Source organism: Triturus cristatus, chromosome 4_1 (genome assembly GCF_964204655.1).
Source record: "Triturus cristatus chromosome 4_1, aTriCri1.1, whole genome shotgun sequence".
NCBI lineage: Eukaryota > Metazoa > Chordata > Amphibia > Caudata > Salamandridae > Triturus > Triturus cristatus.
Genome location: NC_140585.1, coordinates 588,488,511 through 588,511,683, shown reverse-complemented (window position 1 = coordinate 588,511,683; position 23,173 = coordinate 588,488,511). Strand labels below are relative to the sequence as shown.

The following is a 23,173-nucleotide window of genomic DNA, read 5'->3' as shown; positions in this document are numbered from 1 at the left end:
CAAAATTCCAGAACTAACCTCCTATGTCATGCAGGCAGATTGGATTACGCATTTTTCTAAAATTTTCCAGCCTGATGGTGGAGCGCAAGTTTCAGGGAAACAATGGCCGCATATCCCACTAAATTTTACGGTTCAAGAGGTTTTAGACAGTATACGGGACAGTAAGGGGGGGAAAGCACAAGGCCCAGACGGGGTCCCAATTGATGTGTATAAATTGGTCCCAGAAATTTGGGGGCCTCTGCTTACTAATATTTTTAACACAGCTGTCAGAAATAAGATGCCCCCGACATGGGAAGAATCCATTTTAATTCCAATATTCAAGAAAGGCAATCGTGGGGAAGCCAAGAATTACCGACCAATCTCCCTGTTGGACTCTTCTGTTAAAGTCATGAGTCGAGTGCTCATGGTGAGATTGGAGGAATGGGCTGAAGAAAATGGCATCTTAGCTGAGAGCCAGTTTGGCTTTAGGAAGGGTCGTGGAATGATAGAGCAATGTTTAAATTTAGAACTACTGGTTGGTAAATATACCCTGGCAAAGACTGGCACTATTTACCTTTGCTTTGCGGATCTCAGTAGTGCCTTTGATCTGGTGGACCACGACATTCTCTGGGAAAAGCTGTTAGAAATGGGGTCCCCAGAGGGTATTATCTTCTTTCTTGCACGCCTATATTCTAAATTAAGAGCCTGTGTCCGTTTTGGGTCACAAGGCGAATGTACACCCATGTTTAAGATTGGGCGTGGAATTCGTCAGGGTTGTGTGCTAGCCCCATTGCTTTTCATTCTTTTCATCAATGAAATTGAATCCTTCCTTAAATCTCTGGCAGTGGATGCTCCCAAAATTAATAATGAATATGTTCCCGTGTTACTCTACGCGGATGACGCGGTTTTAATTTCACGTACACCATACGGTCTTCAACTGTTGTTGGATGGTTTCATGCAATTCATCAAAAGCAGAAAGCTAGTTTTAAACAAATCCAAAACATATGTTATGGAATGTGGCCATAGGATTGGAAAGAAACAACCCTCTTTTTTCATAGAAGGTCAAAAGGTCCAGGTTGTTGATAACTTTTCATATTTGGGGGTTACTTTTTCAAATAAAAACACCTGGGCAATTGAACTTAAGAATGTACGGTCTAAAATGGCCAGGAGTGCCTTTGGTATTTTTACTATGGCTACCAAATTAGGAGATAGGCGGATAAGTGACATGCTGAAAATTTATCAGTCACGGTGTGTCTCAATTGCTTTGTACGGAGCAGGCATATGGGGCTATGCCCCGGCAGGTTCTCTTCAGGTTGAAGAGAACGTATTTTTGAAAAAACTTTTGTGTCTGCCAAGCTCTGTCTCGAACACCTTAGTGCATAACGAATTGGGTATTTGCCATCTCTCCGATTTGACCCCCCTTAGACCGTTGCTCCTATGGCGCTCCATTTGGATTAAAGAAGAGACTTTCTTATGTAGAGCTATCATTTCTGACTGTCTTACTTTGGACCATTTTACAAGGATTCCGTGGTTGAAGTACGTTATTGATAGCTTTCGGGTGGTCTTTAACATCGACATCCTAGCGGATCATCACGGGGCAGATATGTTGTCTAAAACTGATCTCAAGCAGTGTTTTTTACAACAGGCTGCTATCAAGAGACACCAGAAGAGCTCCAATCTTTCATCATATACTTCTTATCATGATTTAAATGAAGTTGTGGGCTTTCAACCCTATCTGTCTCAAATAACTTGGAAGGCACATCGGTTTGTGTTGACCAGATTTAGAATGGGAGTTGTCCACAACCTTGTTGCCTTCCCGATTATGAATTTACATCCTGTTGGTCCATGTCCATGTGATAACTCCACTTCCCAAAGCACTGTGCACTTTCTTCTGCTTTGTCAATTGTATAAACACTTCCGGATAGCTTATCTGAAACCCCTGTTTTTAAAATTTGAAGTCAGAACTATACGTGACTGTATGTGTTTACTTTTTAATTTACATCATCCGGTAGTATGTTTTTACACGGCTACTTTTCTTCTTAAATCCATTAATGCTAGGAAAAGTATGCTTTTTTAAATGTTTTTTATCTTGATGAATTTTTCTGCCTCTGTATTTATTACAATTTTTTTTTGTTGTATTGTGTGCTTTTATGAACTTACTTAATGTTCGAATAAAGCCTAATGAAATGAAATGAATTTAAAATGTCAAAATTAAAAAAGTTTGAAATCAAACTTTTTTATAGTTGTTGAAAACTGTTAACAAAAACGTCTCTTTTCAAAGCCTTCCTCTACTTTTATGATCTATGTTGTTTGCACTATGTGTCCATTTTTTCCCCTTTTTAAAATCTATTGTGAGACAATCACAAGAGCCAGAAAAGGGGGCATGGCATGAATGCCTTAGTTTGTCACTATACACTTTTCACAAAACGCCTCTGTACAGGGTTATATCTGAGTGTTATACAGTTTAGTAAGGAACTCATTCCTTATACAAACATATTTTCTTTGGGTGAGCTGTATTTATGATTCAATTCAATTAGTGCACCCTCTCTAGTGTGAAAACATTCCCCTGTATATGTCTAAAAACTGTTGCTAAGCAAGTAAGCTCTCTCCACACACCTTACTTTCAGAAACCACGATTAATGATGACGTTTGAAAAAACAGCTGCAACACTAACACATCACTACAATGTAAAACTCTATGTAGGTTGTATAACAGAACCACTATACCCTGTTATTCCCATTATAACAGAGTATACAAACTCTGCGGTACAATTTCATACATGAGGTTGTTCTTAACATTGTACTGTACATGGGGTGAATACTTCATTTTTATGACAATATATCCTCCTAGGTGACACTTCTCTACTGACACATACCTAGGTACTCTAATCATCATCGACAACGTCTCTCCCCTTCAAACACCTTGTATATTAGTGCACAAGCTTTCCTGACTATGTCTAGGAGACCCAATTTCCAAAATTATGTATGGTAAGGACAATAGTTGGAATATGCATCAACCATTTCTGAGAGACACCTATATCTCAAAACAAAAGTATCTGTATAGCCACCTATAAACTCAGCAACATAGTAAAGCTAGGATTAGTTAAGGTTCAGCACAAGCACTGTTAATTTATATTTGGCATTTTAAACATCCTTATTATTACTTTTATAATGAAGAAACATATTTAAACTGGTTTCTAAATATATTATTTACATATTAGTAGCAGACTTCATACTTTAACTACAGTATATTTTAATCACCTATAAATGAAGCTGTATATTGAATGTAGTTGAATAAACCACTCTCCTTTACTCAAAAAACAAATGACCTCTTCTGAGCACAAGTCAAAGAGATTACACTTCCTTCCGTTCCAAATCACCAAGAGCAATCACACATGTCTGAGGTTATGCAACAGATACCATCAAACCTTGCAAACAATCACATTGTAGCTTTTTTTGAATTTTGTAGAGGCAATGTCAATTATAATATAACCTCACTCTTGCATTCTTCACACAACAAATGTGTCTGTTCCAGAATGAATGTTCTACATGTACCATAATCTCCTTTATCTGTCTTTCTAAGCCTTTATTTTAGCGTAATTAATATCATTCCCAACCTCTGCTTTTTTGATTTTGCTTTATGGTTTCTAACTGCCAAAAATCTATCAATTACATTTAGATTTTTTCCTCCCTCCCATTGTTTCTCTTCTCTGGTAAGTCCATATTTCTTCTGAAGCTTATTAATTCTGCTGAGCACTTCTCTTGTGACTGACATCTACATACTGTGCCATGGTTCACCTCTGGCTTTTGGGGCACAGCTTCTTCCATTGGGCTAGAGAGTATGCTATTAATTGTGGTTTTAACAAGAACCTTGGATTTTAAAACTTGAACATTACCTGTATTGACCATAAAGGTATGAAGTGGCATCAGTTGTTACCAATGGTTGAGAGCATTTTGGATTGTTAACACCCAGAGTTGATGATAGTGCACTGTGGTGGAAATTAACTAGGTGCAATCACAAGGTTTGCGCTTGAAATCCAAATGAAGGAGACCTTTTCACAATTGATGTCTCTCTTTGCTCACACTGCCTTTGTATATTCTAATATGTCAATGATCAAATAAGTTTTGTCCTAAGATTGAGAAGTCCCAGAAGCATGTCAATAGAACAGTTATTGCATTTCTCCGTGACCATGGCATGGGCTCTATATCTCATAACCATATCCGTTTTGATATGCCAGGTGTCTATAGGCAAGATGGAGTGGTACTTCACTGCGGAAGGGAACAGGATCTTCCTTAATAACATCAATGAATGCATCTGGTTCTATGTGTAACTGAACACTTTTCACTATAAACACACAAAGGTTAATGTCAAAGCAACCCTATTGATAGATTATGTGATTATTTCATGTTAAAGCTCCCTTTTCTTTAGGATACTGGCACCCATGAGACTCTCGTGGTAGCAGGAACACCCAAACGCCTGACTATGCCTGTATATTTCTCCAACTCTCGCAAGCTCAAACATTTAGTATATATCTCATGGATAACAGTGCTACATTCTTAGGTCTGAGTAGCAGAGTTTACAAACACACAAGCCTCTCTCTGGAGACCTCTCTCTTCAGACAGATTTTCTCTACCCCTCTCTGCTTATACTTTATAATTCCCACTACCAGGGTATGTGGGGAAAGTGGACTGTCCAGTCAGAGCTGCCCAGAGTATAACAGGAGCGTATAGTAGTGTATAAGGGTAGACTGACCTCTCCACTGACACCTCTCCTCAGGGTGACCAGTGTGCAAAGTAGTGTGTGGGAGGGACTGGCCTTTCTGCTGAGACTTCTCTTAGATGATGGGTGACCATGGTAGGGTGTGTGAAAGGACTGATGTCTCCGCTAAGACCCTCTCTTTGATGACGGATGTGTATAGTAGGGCGTGGGGAGGGATTGCCCTCTCTGCTGAAAACTGTTCGTCAGATCACATATATGCGTATTAGGATGTGGAAAGGGACTAGCCCCTATTTTGAAACCTCTCTGTCAGATGACAGGTGTGCGTGGTAGGGTGGTGGATGGACTGGCGTCTCCTTTCAGATCTCTCTCTCAAATGATGGGTGTGTGTAGTAGGGTGTGTGCATGAACTGACCTCTCCTTGGAAACCTTTCTCCCACATGACTGGTGTGTGTAGTATAGTGTGTGTATGGACTGTCCTCTCCTTTCAGACCTCTCTCTCACATGACAGGTGTGCCTCTGCTTTGAAATCTCACTGTATGACGACAGGTGTGCATAGTAGGGTGTTTGTGTAGTGACTAGTCTCTTCTTTTGAGACCCCTGATGACAGGTGAGTGTAGTAGTAAGTAGGGAGTGACTGGCCTCTCCTGCCAGACCCCTCTCTTAGATGATGGGTGTCCCTAGTAATCCTTTCAGACCTCTCTCTCAGATGACAGATATGTGTAGTAGAGTGTGGGGAAGGAATGGCCTCTCCACTACAGACCTCACTCTGAAATGATGGGTTTGTGTTGTAGGGTGTGGGGAGGGACTGTCCTCTCCTTTCAGACCTCTCTCTCAGATGATGGGTGTGCGTAGTAGGGTGTATGGAGAGCAACTGGCCTTTCCATTGAGACCTTTTTCTCAGATGATGGGTTTGCGAAATAGTGAGTGAGGAGGAACATGCTTCTCCTTTGAGACGTCTCTCTCAAATGACAGGTGTGCATAGTAGTGTGTGTGCATGCACTGTCCTCTCCTTTGAGACCTCATTTTCACAGGACAGATTTATGTAGAAGGCTGTGTGCATGGACTGACCTCTCCGGTGGTACTGGTCTCTCAGATGACTGGTGTGCATAGCAGGGTGTATGGTGAGGGACTAGTCTCTCCTTTCAGATCTCTTTCAGATGACGGATGTGCATAGTAGGGTGTGGGGAGGGATTGGCATCTCCTTTCACACCTTTCTCTCAAATGATGGGTGTGCATAGTAGGGTGTGTGGATAGACTAGCCACTTCTTTGAGATCTCTATCTATCTCTCTCTCTCTTTCATAGGGTGTGTGGATAGACTGGCCTCTCCTTTCAGACCTCTCTCTCAGATGACAGCTGTACATAGTAGGGTGTATGGGGAGTGACATACCTCTCCTGTCATATGGCGTGTGGATAGACTGGCCTGTTCTTCACGACCTCTCTGTCAGATGATCGGTGTGCGTAGTAAATATGTGCCTGTGCTAGTCTCTTCTTTCAGACCTCTCTGTCAGATGAAGGGTGTGTGTAGTAGGATGTCTGGATAGACTGGCCTCTCCTATCAGACCTCTCTCTTAGATGTTGAGTATACATTGTAGGGTGTGGGGAAGGACTCGCCTCTCCTTTCAGGACCTCGTACTCAGATGACCGGTATGCCTAGTCAGATGTGGGAAGGGACTGGCTTCTATGTTGACATCTCTCTCTGTAATGATGGGTGTGCGTAGGATGGTGTGGGGAGTGACTGGCCTTTCCTTTGAGACCTTTCTCCCAGATGGTAGGTGTGCATAGTAGTGAGTGGAGAGGGACTGGCCTTTCCTTTTAGTACTCCCTCTCAAATGATGGGTGTGTGTAGTAGGATGTGTGCATGAACTGTCCTCTCCTTTGGACTTCTCTATCACATGACTGGTGTGTGTAGTATAGTGTGTGTATGGACTGTCATCTTTGAGACCTCTCTCTCAGATGGGAGGTGTGCATAGTAGTGAGTGGAGAGGGACTGGCCTCTCTTTTCAGTCCTCCCTCTCAAATGACGGGTGTGTGTAGTAGAGTGTGTGGATGAACGGTTTCTCTGTGGAGACCGATCTCTGTAATGATGGGTGTGCATACTAGTGTGTGGGGAGGGACTGACCTCTTCTTTCAGATCTCTCTCTCAGATGATGGATATACCTAATAGGTTCTGGGGAGGGACTGACCTCTCTGTTAACACTTCTCTCTGTAATGATGGGTGTTCGTAATGTGATGTAGAGAGGGAATGGCCTCTCCTTTCAGACTTCTCTTTCAGATGACGTGTGCTTAGTATGGTGCGATGAGGAAGTGACTTCTTCTTTCAGACTTGTTTCTCAGATGATGGGTGTGCGTAGCAGGGTGTGGAGAGGGATTGCCCTGTCCTTTTCACCCTCTCTCCCAGATGACGAATGTGCATAGTAGGGTGTGTGGATGGACTGGCCTCTCCTTTGAGACCTCTCTCTCTCTCTCAGATGAAGAGTGTGTGTAGTAGGGTATAGTGGGACTGACTGGCCTCTCCATTGAGACCCCTCTTTCAAGTGACATGTGTGTGTTGTTGTGAATGGAGAGGGACTGTCCTCCCTACTGACCCCCTCTCTCTGATAATAGGCGTGCATAGTAGGGTGTGGGAAGAGACTGAACGCTACTCACAACTCTTACCAAGCCGATGGGCATAAATAGTAGACTCTGATAAACACCATTTCCAGTAATACTCCTTCCTAGAGAAGCAAGTGTATATACTACAGTGTATTCGAAGGTCACCAACTCCTTTCAACTTTTCACAATCCCACTAGAGTCTCGCAAGATCATAACATTGAAAAAAAATAAGATTTAACCCTCTACTCACCACAGTACTTGTATCTTACACACTTCTCTGAAAAACAACAACCACAATATACATTTTTACTAATAGAGAGTATTTCTACTATTCACGATCCCGTGAGAGTCCAGCGAGATCGTAAAAATGTGTTACAATAAATTTACATTCGTTTTCATCACAGTAGTTATCCCTTAGAATCCTCCTCTGTAAATCTGGTCTGCTGCCCTCGTATTTTGTTTTTTTTTACATCATTTCTACAACATGGCACTGCAGCACTTCTGGCAAAACATGTAATGAGGGCGTACCATGAGTTCTGGTATATAATGCAGCAAAGACTGTGCCCTAAGTGGCACATTCTTCCACCAGGGGAGCCATCGTCATTGGCAAGCATGTTGTAAGAATCCTGTGCTTTTCCAGGGGTCCCGTGTGGGGAGACACTGCTTCAAGTGCACGGATTTTTTGTGCAATACATAACTGAATTTTCTCCTGCCTGATAGGAGCTTTACCCATAACTGCATTTATCGTTTGTGGGCTGATGCCCGATTTGGCCAATTGTGGTTGTGCATCTTAAACAGTCCTCGCAGGATTTATTGTCATTGTTCACATAAAGAACTGTGCCAGATTTCTATATATTCTGACTAGACTTGTGTACAATCAACATAATTGTGGACCTGTCATATTTGATATGTTTGATGTGGTGTGTAGCTGGCCATGTTGCTCATTAATTGCTAAGGGGACCAAGTCTAACTTCATTTATAGTATGTGGTAGGACACCTTCAAATCAATTTTGGTGTCTTTGGTATGTTAATGACATTTCTAGTGCTTTATAAACTGTATAGTTATTTGGAACATTAGTTGTAGCGTCAGTGTGAAACAATCTTGAACATTCGTTTACTGCTGGGAATGTAACCAATAAATGGAACACCTCTGTCCTAAATGCTTTGTGAGCCTCAACCACAAAGGTAAGGTCCCTACCCATAAGTGTGAGATCATGTTGCAGCAGCTTATGAGTAACTGAATGTCTGCAGTTTTCAGGTATGTTTAGTGCCGCTCCTGCGGCCATCACAATATTCTGAATTTAGAGAGTGTACCAATATGAGATTACCCTTTGAAAGGTTCAAGCTTGAACAACCTACAGCTAATACATAGGAGTTACCTACTCGGATGAGGATGATATCTCTGGTTAGTTGGTGAATAGGGTTCTTTGGGTATACAAAAGGAAACATTAAATAAGAACCCAAGCTAGAACGTTGGTGGCGCCATGTTGTATGGCTTTATACTTTCCCAGTAAAGACTGTGCGTTTGTTGGACAACATAAACGTCAGGATTGTGTCAGACTGATTCTGCGCACACCCTATAGTCCTGCTAGCTCACATTGCACCATCTGTTCCCCAAACCTTACAGGGTATCAAATGGAGGTGCAGCCTCAGAACATGACAACTCTGACTCCCTAAGGAATCGTGGTAACAAATCTAAAACCCTTTCACACAGTCACTTATGCATACACAAAAAGAGACACAAGAAATACACAACCTTGCAGTTTCAATATTTATTCAAGCATTGTGATTCTTGAGTAAAAGATGTGAGCAGCAATGATTAATAGAAGGAAACCGAATAATGTGATTAACATTATTAGAATGGTGAAGAAGATGAATAATTCAACCATTTTAGCCATTACAGAAAGACTATATGCTTGCATAAAAGTACTGTAAAATAGTGAACTCCTACCTAGCGCATTCTACTCTAGCTTGACTAAGGGGAGTGGATATGCCAAATCCCTATTGGGTGGTCTAACTCCCCATTACCTGCTGATAAGTGTCATCAGGCTGCCAGTTTTGGTGTAGAATTGGACATTCCTCGTAGAGGTAAACAGGAATCAGCTGAGCTAGAAGTCCGGCATGCAGTGACCTCGCAGTCTCAGCAGTGTGCTCCTCTGATCTAGGAACAAGGAAGTGGTTCTTATATATGTCAGAGTCTCAGTCAGACCACAATTGTGTATTCTCATGTGAAACCTCTGTCGCCTAATGTACAATAATAGCAATGTCATTTGCGCAGTGAACTTTATTCTGTGTACTGAATGTTTAAGGTGTTGTGATAGTGTTCCTATGAAGTGGAAATGCAGTTTCAGAGAATGTTATCCTGCACTGACATGCAAGCATATGTTTTTCAAATGGCACCGTGTTTAAGAGAGAAGACAACTTCAGAAATGTGAGCATATAAAATGGAGAAGTTTCTAACCGGGCTGAACTGGACCACGTGACTACTAGCAGTGGCCTGATTTGGTTGCACCTTGTCTGTCTCATTAATAGTGCCATGTTACCCTCAGTTGTAGATTTCAAATAACCCAGTTTTGCCTGCATTGCTGAGATTCGAAGATATTTGCATTGTGTGGACAGGTTTATATGATGCTGTGTATTGTTTTTTGCCCTCACAAAGTCACCTCAAAAGACTGGGAGAGGTGGAGGAAATGTAAACAAAGCCTATAAGTCTCATCTATACAAGAACTATTGACTTTGTCAATATTTTTAAACTATATTGCATAGCAGTGTGACCACTCTGCAACTTTGCTAAAAGTAAGAAAAAAAAAGCGCTATGCCATGGCAAGTGTTAACAGCTAATTTTGTTGTTACTTTCAGCTGTGTTGCACAGCTACCGCGCTGCCATGCAACATTATTAAAAAAACATTGGAAAAGCCAATAGATATTATATAGGTGAAAACCATTGGAGTTGCCAATGCTAGTTTGTTTCTGGGAGTAATAGGCACACTTTAAGGAGCACTTACACTTGGATTTCTATAAAAGGTCAACAACTATACCTCTAACACACCCCCTGGGAAACCCCACAAGTGTACAATGGGCTGATAATTTGGTTATTGTGAGTGAATGTATTTCAGTCAAATACATTTCCGGTCCTTGTCTCTGCACTTGAATCCCAGTAAATGAGGCAAATTTGTAAAATAAGTACCAGATGTATCAAAAGGTTTTCCTCATTCTGTGTCTATAAGAAAATGCTTTAGTACATCTGGGCCTAGTCCCTGGAGTATAATCTTCTTTTGAAGAATACACCCTGTTTCCTTTATTTCTTTTGATAGAATGTTTTGCTTTTTAATTTTAGTGCTTGGTATAAGTAGAAAACTTACTTTATGCTCTAATTTAATTTCAGATGAAGGATCAGAGAAGTGCTTGGATCGTCCCCCTTGCACAAAGGAGGATTACTTCCAAACCCATACTATATGTGACACTGAAGGAAAGGTACAGTCAAGTTCTGCCCCTCACTTCTTTTATGCCTTTTAAACATTACAAATATTATCCTGCAGATACCACTTGGTATCAGATTGTAGCCCTTTCGGTATGGAAGCAGGCACATAATTGTGAAGGAAAAATGCTAAACAGATTCTGTCCACGTAGGTGGAGAAGGTTCACTTTGAACTTAACATGTCTTAAATAAAACATAATGGCTTTTGTTGTCTCCTACACCATTTGATATAGCTTATATAGAGTAGGAAATATAATTTGGCACACACATAGGAACCTGCTTTAAGTATGCTTAAAAAATTATAATTGGCCAAGAGAGAAATCTGAGTATATTGGTACATATTGTCAGCTACCACAACAAAGGGTAGTGGGGCGGGTAGAGTGAATGTGGGAGGGGTTGCGTTGCGAGGGGAGGTTAGTAGTAAAATATTAAAAAAATAAACCAAACTTACATGAAGCCGACAGCCGACTTGCCTCTTGCGTCGCATTTCCTCTTCTCTTCCCGGCAGCCTCTGTCACAGACTCCCATCCAATCACTGCGCTGCTCTCCTAGGAGAGCAGTGCGGAGATTGGCCTGAGCAGGCTGAAAAGAAGCTCAGGTCGGGGAGTCTGTGGGGTTTCTCCAGCCTGGCTGCTTAATGCAGCCGGGCTAGTGAAACCTAAGTGCGCATGTGTGTTTTGGTCGGCCTGAGACGGCTGACCAAAACACATATGCGCACATGGCACTCCTCATCCCCCTCCCTTACCTTAGCCCCATCCTTCCCTAAAGTGCTGGTTCACAGCCAGCAATGAAAAATAAAACGATGCTACAACATCCTTTTATTTTTCACTTGGCTCTGAGCCACGCAGTGGGGCGACGCTCCAACGCCATTGAGGAGGAGCCACTGCTGTTAGTACAGTGGCAGCACTTAAGTGAGCAATGAATGCAAAGTCAGATCTATGTTTTGGCTTGCTCTGCAGTCACTGATTATTTTTCGCAAACAATCTGGCAAAGGGGGTATTTAGTTGAGAAAAACAAATGGCCCTAGTATGCAGAGTTTTCTCCCTGCACGTGAGGACAGTTATTTACTACCTGCGAGCCAGGCAGGGAAAATATTCATCAGGAAGACTACCCTAAATAGAGTTGACCTTTAGATACATGAAAGACAGCAACCCTGTGGGGAGATTTTGCTGCCTTTGATTGGCTACCAGGGCAAACTCCAGTTGTGGTCAATCAGTCTTTTTGCCCACATCTAAATGAAGCAGGGGACTAGTTTGTTTGGCAAGGTGTATTTATCACTCCTACATATTTAAATTTCTCATTCTCTCCATAGCAGGTTTACTTACACCTTTTCCAAATTAATCTCATAAATTGTAACTTCAGAAGTGCTTTCAAGTGTTTTTATAATTTATTATACTTATACTTAAGGTTATCTCACCGGGGTATGCCATTTGCTCACAAATCGTTGTCCTGACAGGTTTGCTGCTTCTAGCAACTGGACTTTTCTCGTGCTTACAAACTTTATACTTATGGACTCGAAGTGGAATACCCTGCCTTGTTCCCCTTTCCAGTCAAAAGTCTTCTAAAAATGTATTAGTACTGTAGCTCTAAATCTTATTTGGATGTTCTTATTAAACAGTTACTGAAACTCAAACCTGTTCCAGATGTTTCTGAAGAATTCTCTGGGATCAATACATTCTAAGAAGTTAAAATATTTCTCTGAATTTAATCATATTATGGGAGGAGATGTGACCTAGTGATTATCGCTGCTGACTTTAGAACCTGGATATCCAGGTTTTATCCCAGAATTTGACACCACTATGTGTAATTCTGGGCAAATCACTTCACCTCCCAGTGCCTAGAAAATGTGAAATGGTAAATTATAAATTGTATTTGTGTAATCCCAACTAAATGTGCACAATCTTGCAGGTTGTCTCCCATCCCCCAAGTAATGTACAGCGCTCCTTTGCTTTCTAACTAGGTTTGTGCTAAATAAATACCAATACATCTATACTATAAGGACTCCTGTGTGAGCTTGTAGGATTACATCTACCTCTCCATTCCATGCATCTCGCCCATGACTTAATATGTGGAACCTTTGTGTTTAATAACGCCTCTAGCTCCCTAATCCCTCCGCATAAGGTTTACTAATATCCTCTTCATTTTCTGGCTATCCTCTTTTCACCCATGTTTCATGATTGTATGAACTTTGGTATAGGTTTTATCTATTCCAAATTTCATTTACCTTTTCACTCTCTTTTGTTTCTGGAAGACGTTTATCATTCTCTTCTTGGTTATTGTTTTCTAGCTTTTTAGGTTTTGTCAAAGTGTTTGCATTTCATTACCGTATATTTTTTTTATTACTATGAAGGCCATTGCACTTCTCTTTGTAAAGACTTTCTATGCATTCAACCTGTTTTTTTCCAGTCACTGTTAATTTATTTGCCGTACACTTCTATAAGAATAGATTGAAAGTGCTGATTACAAGACATTGTTCATTTCCTGGACAGGTAGTAGAATTTTAACCTTCAGCCTTCATAGTAATCCCACACTGATAGACTGGAGAGATTTGAGATCACCTGACCTGTACAATTCCTCTCATATAGGTGTTTTAGAAAGCACTATCCGAGAGGCATCACCGCATGTGTTTGCTTCCTATACTTGGATCTTGTTAACTTTGAACTGCAACCTTTCTCTAACTCGCTTTTAAATACCAGCTTTTAAGGATTGTCAGCTGTGTCCCTGTATACAAGTAGAGTGTGGGCAAATGTATTTGCTAAGGAGTTAATCATATAACCTAATAGCTGGCTATGTTTCTTACAGACTCAAATAACATATAAATGGATAGAGCCAAAATTTTGCAGAGAAGACCTTCCCAGTGCAATAAAGCTCCCACCCTCAGGGCAGAAGACGGATTGTCCACCCTGCAACCCTGGCTTTTACAGCAACAGGACTTCATCTTGCTCTCCCTGTCCACAAGGATCATTCTCTGATGGCATTCACGGTATAAGGTTTTTCATCTAACAAATCTTTTTAATTATTTTAATTAATTACTGGAAACAAATAGTGTACATTCATTTGACCTCTGTTGCTTTTATGTTAAATTTCTATTTTCTTCACATTCCTGATTTAAAAAAGCGCTTCTTAAAACCATATGTTATTCAGGAAAAATAGCCTAGCTAGAGAATTTTTTACTGCTTTGTAGATTTATAGACCTTGTACAGTTATATAACAGACTTACTTTGGATGAGAAATGAAGAAAAATGTAGGTTGTGATTGGAAGTATTAAAAGATAAGAGGAATAGGTTACGGACATGACCATTCCGAAAGTTAATTTAGGGGATTGGGAGAAATTTTCTTTCTGTCTATATGCAATACATAGCTTCAATTTTCTGATTTGAAAAATACAGTACAGGTTACAGCACAAGGCTTAATTTCCCTTATAGTAACAGGAGTGCAGCTGTTCCCATTTTGGACTCGAGAGTCTTATTTTATTTGGTATGGTAAGACCATCAACCAACATGAGCATCAGATGGTGTGTTACCAGCATAATGTTGTCAGAATATCATCTGACATTAATATTGGATGCTATTTACAAAGGTAAATTTGGTTGTAAAATTCTGTTTACGTGTTAGGCCATTTGCGGATATGGATGTAGAGATCTCCACCATGAATGAGGACTTGCCACCCCTGTAAGTATCATTTAAGTGGTAGGAATATGAGCGTTCAAGGTGTTCCAGTGTGTGCTTAGCCTTCAAAGTTTGGGAATGCCTACAAACATATACATTTTTGGACATTCACAAATGTCTCTTATTGCCCTTTCGTGCCTGAAAAGCATAGATTTTTACTCGAGTACAGTGCTGATGTAAATCCCTTACCAGGGTGGGAAGGGGAATGAATCACCCTCAGATTTGTGGGGATGAAGGGGAAGGGGTTTCTCCACTGGAAATATTTTATCTTTGGAGAAACAAAAGTGTGTTTGCACAGGAGGTTATCTTCCCCCGTTCTAAATTCCCCTCCATGGAGAACTCAACTAAGCAAAAAAGTAGAATATGATAGCAGTGTTATATGACTTCACCAGAAGTCCAAATGAAAATCTGTGCCTGGTGCAGCTTAGTGTGGACTCTTCAGGACTTATGATCCAAGGATGTTTAATACAATTTGTTTCATATTTATAAAATAAAGCTACAGCAATACAACAAGAATAAACCAAAAAGAAAATAAATCAGAGTTGAAAGTAGGATAAAGAGAAATTAAGTAATACAATTAAAAAGAAAAATGACCAACATTACGATAAAAAACACAAGCAGACAATTTACATTACAAAAAGAAATTTCCTGTCAAACTACAACTTTAGACCTTTTTTATTTCAAGTATATACTAGTTGGCTTCTCTTCTGTGAGCATTTCCTAACCAAATGGAGTTGTTTTACAAAGACTGAAATATGTATTTGGTTGAGGATAAAGTGAAATTGATGTGGATTCAAAAGTTGCACCGAAATTCTTAGAAGGGAGAGTGGGGCCTCCAACATGGTGTGATGTTATTGGCAATTTGTAATTTCCCCATTGACCACAGTAGATATTAGCATTATTTAACATTCTTCTGGTATTTTTTTAGAGTCAGAGATTTTTTCTGCACTTCCTCTAGATGTCCGAAGATGGATAACTTCACACACCTGTCAGCATAATAATAAAGTTATCTCTTCTCCTAGTTCTAATTTCAACAGAACTTTCAATTAACATGCTCTCAAATTACAGAGAGTGCTTCTCCTAACACGATGGCCCACCCAGACATCTAACATATTTGCACTCTATTCCATTAACCAGTCTTTGCCAGTGTTGTCCTACAGCCTGTGATTGTAAACCTATATTTTAATCTGAGGCATCTTTGTGTTTGCATCTTTTTGGTTGATTCTGGTCCGCCCTCTGGTGACTTAAAAGGCTCTAACATGGAGATTTAAGGGCATGTACAATTTGAGCAGCCATGGTTCCCAATGATAGGTTGTAGAACCCTTAAGCATTCTGGGAGTTTGGTTCTTCCCCCCCATTGAGCAGGAAGTTAAGTTAATTTCTTTCCTAAGTAGAAATTTCTACTAATACCAATAGCAAGCATTTAGATTCTAACACAATCGCATCATTTAAAATGCAAACATTGTTTCCAAACTTCAATCAAGGAAATAGATCCATAAAAAATAGCTGCTTTAGGAAAATAATCATGATACACCGGTATACATAAATTGCAAGCCGTTCGTAATGATCTGTCTACTGTATATTAGTAGCCCTATAGCTAATAATTCAGGACCAAATTTCTGAACTACCGGTCGCAATAAAGTGGCTGCAGTATGTAACCAGTATTTTTGTGACCAGTAAAGAATTTTGTGCACTTACCTGTGTACTAATAATGCAGTATAGTTTAATAAACGTACTGTTGAATAATTAAAACCCTACAATAATATTGCAAGTGGTCACATATAAATATACATAGCAGCATAAAGTCAATTAATTAAATAATGTAAAATCAGCTAGCCATGTCAGATAATTAAATGTATATTCTATTATGAAAATAGTCAATATAATATTTTTTACAAAAAGTGTTTCTATACCCAGATCTTTCAAAACTCTATTTCAGCAGCAGAATAGAACAGATTTAATTTATTCTCTGCTCAAATGACTCAATGCTGCATCGAAAATTTGCAGTCATTTGTAGGTCTTGGCCGCTTAATGCAAATCTGCTACTTGGCCGCAGCCTTTCTGAAGAAACAGTGGCCTGTGCCATTTTTGGATTTCTGACTGTAAAATCAGCAACATGCATAGAACATGAAATAATGTCTCAGACCCAGAGCAACATAAACAACAACTCATATAACCTATGTATCAAAGCTATGTCTTAATACCAATAAAGGAATACATGAAAAGCGGATTTCACATAAAGCAGTGCCTTGTACATTTTTGTATAACTTGCCTATTTCTTTTCAGAATAGCTTCCCAAAGTATAACTTGAGCATATTTTCTTATTAGCAGATTCTAGGTTCCTAGTTGAAGACAAGACGTTATCCTGTTTGTATACTTTAACCCGTTCCGTGCTGCGCGAATCTTCGTGCTGTGCGGTCGTTTTATTGAGTGGGCTGAGTTCGGACAGCCCCCGGCCGTCCTCCGCACACTGTGACGTCAGACGGCCGGGGCGGTCCGAAGCACACAAGGGGTTAATGTTAAGTGCGATTGAGATAGTCAACATTTCCATAACGATTCTAGCTGTAATCTACTCAGTACCTTATGTAAATATACCAACAAAGGTGAGTGTGAAAAATGTCGTCCTGAAAATGCTTTCCACACAACTGCTCTAAGAGTGTTCTTACTAGACTAGCTTGACACGTTGATGAATAGCAAGCCAGACTGCGACATCACCTTTAATGGTGGCTGTAAAATCTTAAATGCCAACCTAATTTGTGACTAGCAAGTTGAATTTAATCAATGAATCAAACGGGGTTTGTAAAGTGTGCCCACTCACCCGTGAGGGTCTCAAGGTGGATTTGATAGGTGGAAAATGTGTCTAAGCACATTGTTTGCTGTCTAGTCAGAAGTCGAATTACCATGTGAAGGCTGCCAAACAATTATCAATGGATGGAAGTAATTTTGAATTTTTATCTTTTAAAAGAGGCTTCATAGTTGGAGCTTGCAGATTATTGTGAAGGCGCCAAATTACATATGTTGGAGAAGGAGTTTTATTTATTTTTTTACCTTTCCCTCTACTTTCTCATGGAGAGATCTCCTTCACTGGGGTAGAAATCTCCCTGTGGTAAAGTGTAAGGAAAAGTAATAAAGTTTATTAAACTTGAAAAAAATTGTAATAATAATTTTAGATTAACTATGAATGCAAATTAACTTTATGTATTCATTTTGAATGCAGAAAAAAATGCGAACATGTCACAGCACTAATTACTTAATTTTGATTAACTACGTTATTTAAATATAATCAATGAATGCACTAAAAAGACTGGCACCACCACTAAGATCTTAACACTCTCATTGCTAATAGACAATGCTAGACTTTGCTCCCTAAATCTACACTTGTGTTTTGTAGATTTTCACTCTGCCTTTGATGCAGTACAGCATAACATCTTGTGGTCCAAGGTGAAAAGCTGGGGAATTTCTCCTTCTCTCCCCAGTGCCATTTAACTGCTCTACACCAATACGTGGACAAGGGTAAGGCTGGGCGCAATTGCATCAGTCTAGAGGAAAATAACCAAGAGTAACAGCTTCAAACAAGGACACAGTGGCTCCGTTCCTATATAATCTGTACCTAGTTGAGCTGAGAACTGCTCTTAACAACATTGGCTCCCACTCACCTACGCTGTCCAGATTCAACGACAGTCATGCGGTATGCCGACGATGTTGTCTTAACTAACTACACTAGGGTCAGCTTGCAACGACTAATTGACACAACTGCTATGTGCGCTGCAAATCACAGACTTTAGGTTAATCTTTCCAAAACAAAGACAATTCTAGTGAGTGCAACAAGAAGCCCCCCACCAATCTTTCATCTCGATGCCTCAGCCTTGGAATCTGTGACAGAATACAAATATCTAGGAGTAATTTTTTGACTCAAAAGCCACTTTCAACAAACAGTGAAGTGTGATACAAATGAGAAACAACTCCCTAATGTCTACCTTTTGAAATTTAAGAAACTCTTTAAATTGACTGTCTCTCCAACTCCTACTTCAAGTTATGGCTACCAAACACGCCCCCCCCTCTTACGTATAGTGCAAAGGCCCTCGGAGACAAAATAACCGACAACGCCATAATGAGCACATATTGTTGGGTATTTAACCTCCCACGCCATGCTTCACCAGCCGAAATTTGCCTTGAGTGCTTACTTGAAGTTCTGCTACAAGTTAAAACCCGAGACTGGAGCTGCATTAAGCAGCATTGTGTGGAAGGCCATAACTGGTCCAAGAAATTCCCAGGCTCACGACTATCTAAACTTGGCCCTAACGACTTTTCAGGCAGAGGCACTTTGGGCCTGAACTCTCTCCCAACCAACTTTTAACCGAGCCATAAACTCTACAGGGAAAAGGTCTCCTCTCTCGATGACAAAGCCATGTTGTCTAAAAGATCACATGCCTGTATGACAATAGGCTCATACGGCCTCTTAAAGCCTCAGCCATATCTTGGGTATCTGCTTCGGTTAAAGACAAAACTTAAGCTGTTGCACTTTCAGCAAAGTGGATTCTCCACATGATGCAACTCTCCTGCTTGGAGGAGAATTTCCACAGTGATCACATGTCAGCTCCGCAGTTATCAAAAGAAAGACATTTGTCCTATTGTCTTAACTTGCCCCGCTCTAATTTCTTAATGAAGAGGTCTGCTGGGACAGCGCTTCTTCAGGATTAGAATTTGCATGTGTCGGCAGGCACTTATGGCCTGCCTCCAAAGAAAGGACCTAATCCTCTGCTGGAAATACCTTAAGTTTATGAGCCCGACTGATTTTAAACTAAGTTACTTTTATAGCGAGTGCCTTCCTTTTTAGGTCTCGCTTAGTCAGCGCGCATGCGCTGCTCGGAGAGACTTTAGTAAGTGAGGGCTTCAAAAAATGCTACCGCCGGCTACAGCTTGCAGTGCATGTGCGCGGGCTCGCGCAAGCTGTGACCAGCGATAGCATTTTCCCCCCAGCTTGTTAGCTAGCTTTCTAGAACGCGCAACAAGCATGTGCGCTTGCGCGCGCATCCCTTGCGTATTTTAGCGCGTCATCGTGATCACTTTTGCTTTTTTCACCGCGATCGTGATCACTTTCGCGGCCAATGCTTATTTAAGTTTGTGTGTAATGTCACTTGCGTCATCCATGCTAAGCATATTGTATTCCGTGCAATCTTTAGGGTTCATTCATTCAGCTTCCTTCACCCATTGGATTCTTTGGCTCATAGGCTTGTCATTGGCTTGAGATGCTGCCAGTCAAACCTTGGCTCATCCCACAGGCTTGGTGTATCCTTCCTTCTTTAGAATGCAAGAACGACTAGTTTACTTCTGAAAAGTGCACTCGTTTACCACACAGTAAATTTGATACTACTTTCATGCATGGTAGACACAAAGAAGTCTTTTTTTTATTTTTATTGTTTGGCACCACACTAGGTATTTTCTGCTTTTGTCAGCATTCGAGTGCAAGCGTCAAATCTATTGGCTTCTGTGATGATTGTTTTTCCCACATGCCTCTCTTGAAAAGTGTGGTTACCGCTTTATTGCAAAACGTCAACGTTAACCCCCACTATTGCAGTGACAGGTGCCGTGAGAGTGTTGAATTTCAGACACATTCCGTTCTGTCCCAGGTCAGCTCGGTGACGTTTTCCTCTCTGCCCTCTTGACCTTCCCATCGGGGTTAACATTATTCAAGTCCTTGCCTTGAAAATGTAATGTTGATTTCTTCATGAAACGTTCTACTAGTATAAAATATGTACTTGTTTGTGACTGTAAGGCACGACAGATGTTTTCCAATTGCAGTTTATTTTTGCCAAACGTTAAGGTAGGGTGTATTTTGAGATCTGCTCTCTTGGGGAACGAGAATAAATTAGGGCTGGGAGGGGTAGACAAACTCTCCAAAAATGACTCCCCTTAGAAAGCCTTCGCTTTAAAAATGTGCATTTGTATTAGAATTGTCCTCGTGAGTGTTTTGATATAATTATTCGAGGATTTTGCCAGATTTGCTTTGTTTTTCATGACACTGACAGTGCCCATGGGAGGCAGGCTACTGAGTATGTAAAGTAACTGGGATGTATTTACTACAGGGTGGAGGATGACTGGAAATTATCACATCAGACGTTATTTCTTGCCTTAGATCAGTGTATTACGTGCTTATACAAACAACATATGATATTTGTTTATCTTGGCAGTGATTGGTCACCATCATCAGCTGTAGATGACCATCCTCCTTTGAGTCTAGGAAAAGCGTTGTGGCTGATTGTGAGATGCATTGATGGTAATGCCTGCGGGGGGCTAAAAGGCGTCCTCGTCACAGGAGTTACTACCCTTTCCAATACACTTACGTCTGGTGGATAAGAAGTGATCCGCAAGACAGGAGTTTAAATGCCATCAATGCCCACTCACCTTTCTCTCCTTCCAATTTCTGTTAGTTGAGTATGGCTATTGGGTAATAACAGCATTAGTCATTTACAGATCTTAGAAGCAGCAGAAGCGCATTAGGTACTACCTAGACAAGCATTGGCATAGCCAAAAGGTCTCGCCTTTGTGACCTAATAAGTATTTAGTTATGCAGCCCAATATCATTGGCGCAGCAGCATCAACTGTTGCATGGCTAAACACTTATAAGGTCCCAAAGGCGAGAGCTATTGGCTATTCCAATGCTTGTTCCAACCTGGGACCGCCTGGACTTGACAGGAGTAACTTCCCTTGGAGATGTGGATTCTTCAGTTCCTTTGCACTCTGATTCGATGCCTCCTCTTGGCTCAGTACCTACCATGCAGTTAACTTAACATCTATGCTAAAGCACTATGCTTTTTTCCTGCGCATTTTGCACCATCAAGCAATAGCGATTTATAAGCTATGGTTTATGACTTCTCAGTGAATCCGCACTATATACTTAGGAGTCATTAGTGTCTTTGCACTGTGTACCGAAGCCGGCTTTTTTAGCTCAGTTTATACCATGCGATGTCTTTGATGCCTGTGTCCAACACTAAGCACTTTTTTCTGCATATTTGCACTATCAAAATTAATGTTCTATGAGTCATGCAATTCTCTCTTTTTCAAAATTAATGCTCTATTAGCCATGCAGTTCTCTATTTTTCTTGTAAAGGGCTTTAGGTGCGCAAAAATTATTTTAACTAGGGAACGAGGAATGCTCAGAGTCATGTACGGAGCTGGGTTTCTTGTATAGCTTTTTTTTTCTCTTGTCTTTTTTTAATTTTATGAGTTTTATTTTACTGAACAATAAAGGCTTTATTCTAAACAAATAAAGAGTAACTTTATACTCTTAAATGGTGAATAGCCGAAAGCGGTAAATGAAAATCAAAAGTGTAAGAGTAAACTCACATGTGTAATGAACTCAGAAGTATAAGTTACCCTTGAGAATATACCCAAATATATTTAAGGGAGCAGACACTTTATCTTTTTGATGTAGGAACATAGCAAATAAATTGGTTTATTTCGAGAGAGTTGTAGCACACCTGGTCATACAGGTATTGCTCACATTATTGTAAAGGCATGCATATTACTTGACCGAAAAAGAAAATTGACTTGTGTACTAATTTTGCTATCTTTTTAAAGTTATGATAAGGTTCTTAAAAGGGATTATTGTGTGCGGTATTGGTAATTCTAGCCTCAACAGGCCCTTCATCATCAGGGAGTCGTTTGATATATGTACGAGTGGCTAGTTATCAGAGGCATCCACCTAGAAGGTATGCTCTGTGATGAAATAATTGTGAATTCAAGGAGCAAATATGAATAGCCTATACATCGGATGTGCCCACCTTGACCTTCGCCTAGCCATATGACCTTCGACATACTCCTAGATGGTATCAACAGGCCTTTTCAGCCCACCTCAGTCTGAAAAGCAAGCATGTAGAAGCACATATTGCAAACAACAGGTGCCAGTAGTGTTTCATTATCATTTCAGGACTGACTAATTGGTCTCCAGAGTTCATAGGCTTTACTAAGAGCTGTGAATATGCCTCAGAATTCTTAAGAGACTCAGAGTATTTTTTGATAATTGTTAGCCCCCTATTGCTCTTTGTCTTTCTCTGCTTCTGTCTCTCTCCTGTCCAAATTATCTTTAATTTTCTGTGTTGATTTATTTAATCTATCCCTCTCTTGCCCCTTACTTCTCACACGCTCTTTAATGAACCTGATTAAAACATTGTATTTTCTATCTTGCTGACAGCATCAACCTACTGTTTTAGTACAGCTTTAACTTATATGTGGAAATAATATTCAGATGTACACTGTAAATAATGGTATTGTCATTAAGAAACATTATATAGAAACACAAAATACTAAGATCAGCTTTATGATTCATTTTGACTATGTATTTCCTTTTGTTCCTGTTCATCTCTTTTCACAGAATGCAAACCCTGTCCTGCTGGGACCGAGCCAGTGATGGGTTTGGAATACAAATGGTGGAATGTGCTGCCTTCCAATATGAAAACGTCTTGCTTTAATGTCGCAAACTCAAAGTGTGATGGTATGAATGGTGAGTCCAATTTATATCTCTAACACACTAAGGAAATGTTAAACTCGTACATACAACTGCTTTAAAAAAAAAAACCTGTATTGATCCTTTGGGGTGCCCTTGTAATTTATTTGGTTGATTAAACATCAGTAGTCAAACTCTGGAATGCCTTTGATTTTTATGATCTCCTTTTGCTCAAAATATAAGCCTGTCTTGTATCTATCAGCAAGCAGAGCTCGGGGTTTCTGATCTGA

General features: G+C 40.3%; 1 protein-coding gene across 2 annotated transcripts in view; it reads left to right on the top strand.

Moving 5' to 3' along the window:
• ELAPOR2 (endosome-lysosome associated apoptosis and autophagy regulator family member 2) overlaps positions 1-23,173 on the top strand; it is a 449,018-nt gene that overhangs the window by 233,978 nt on the left and 191,867 nt on the right. For both annotated transcript variants that reach the window (XM_085652909.1, XM_085652910.1), the window contains exons 8-10: positions 10,677-10,765; positions 13,572-13,752; positions 22,812-22,940. In XM_085652909.1, coding sequence (XP_085509035.1) covers positions 10,677-10,765; positions 13,572-13,752; positions 22,812-22,940 — 399 coding nt within the window. The remainder of the gene's footprint in view (positions 1-10,676; positions 10,766-13,571; positions 13,753-22,811; positions 22,941-23,173) is intronic.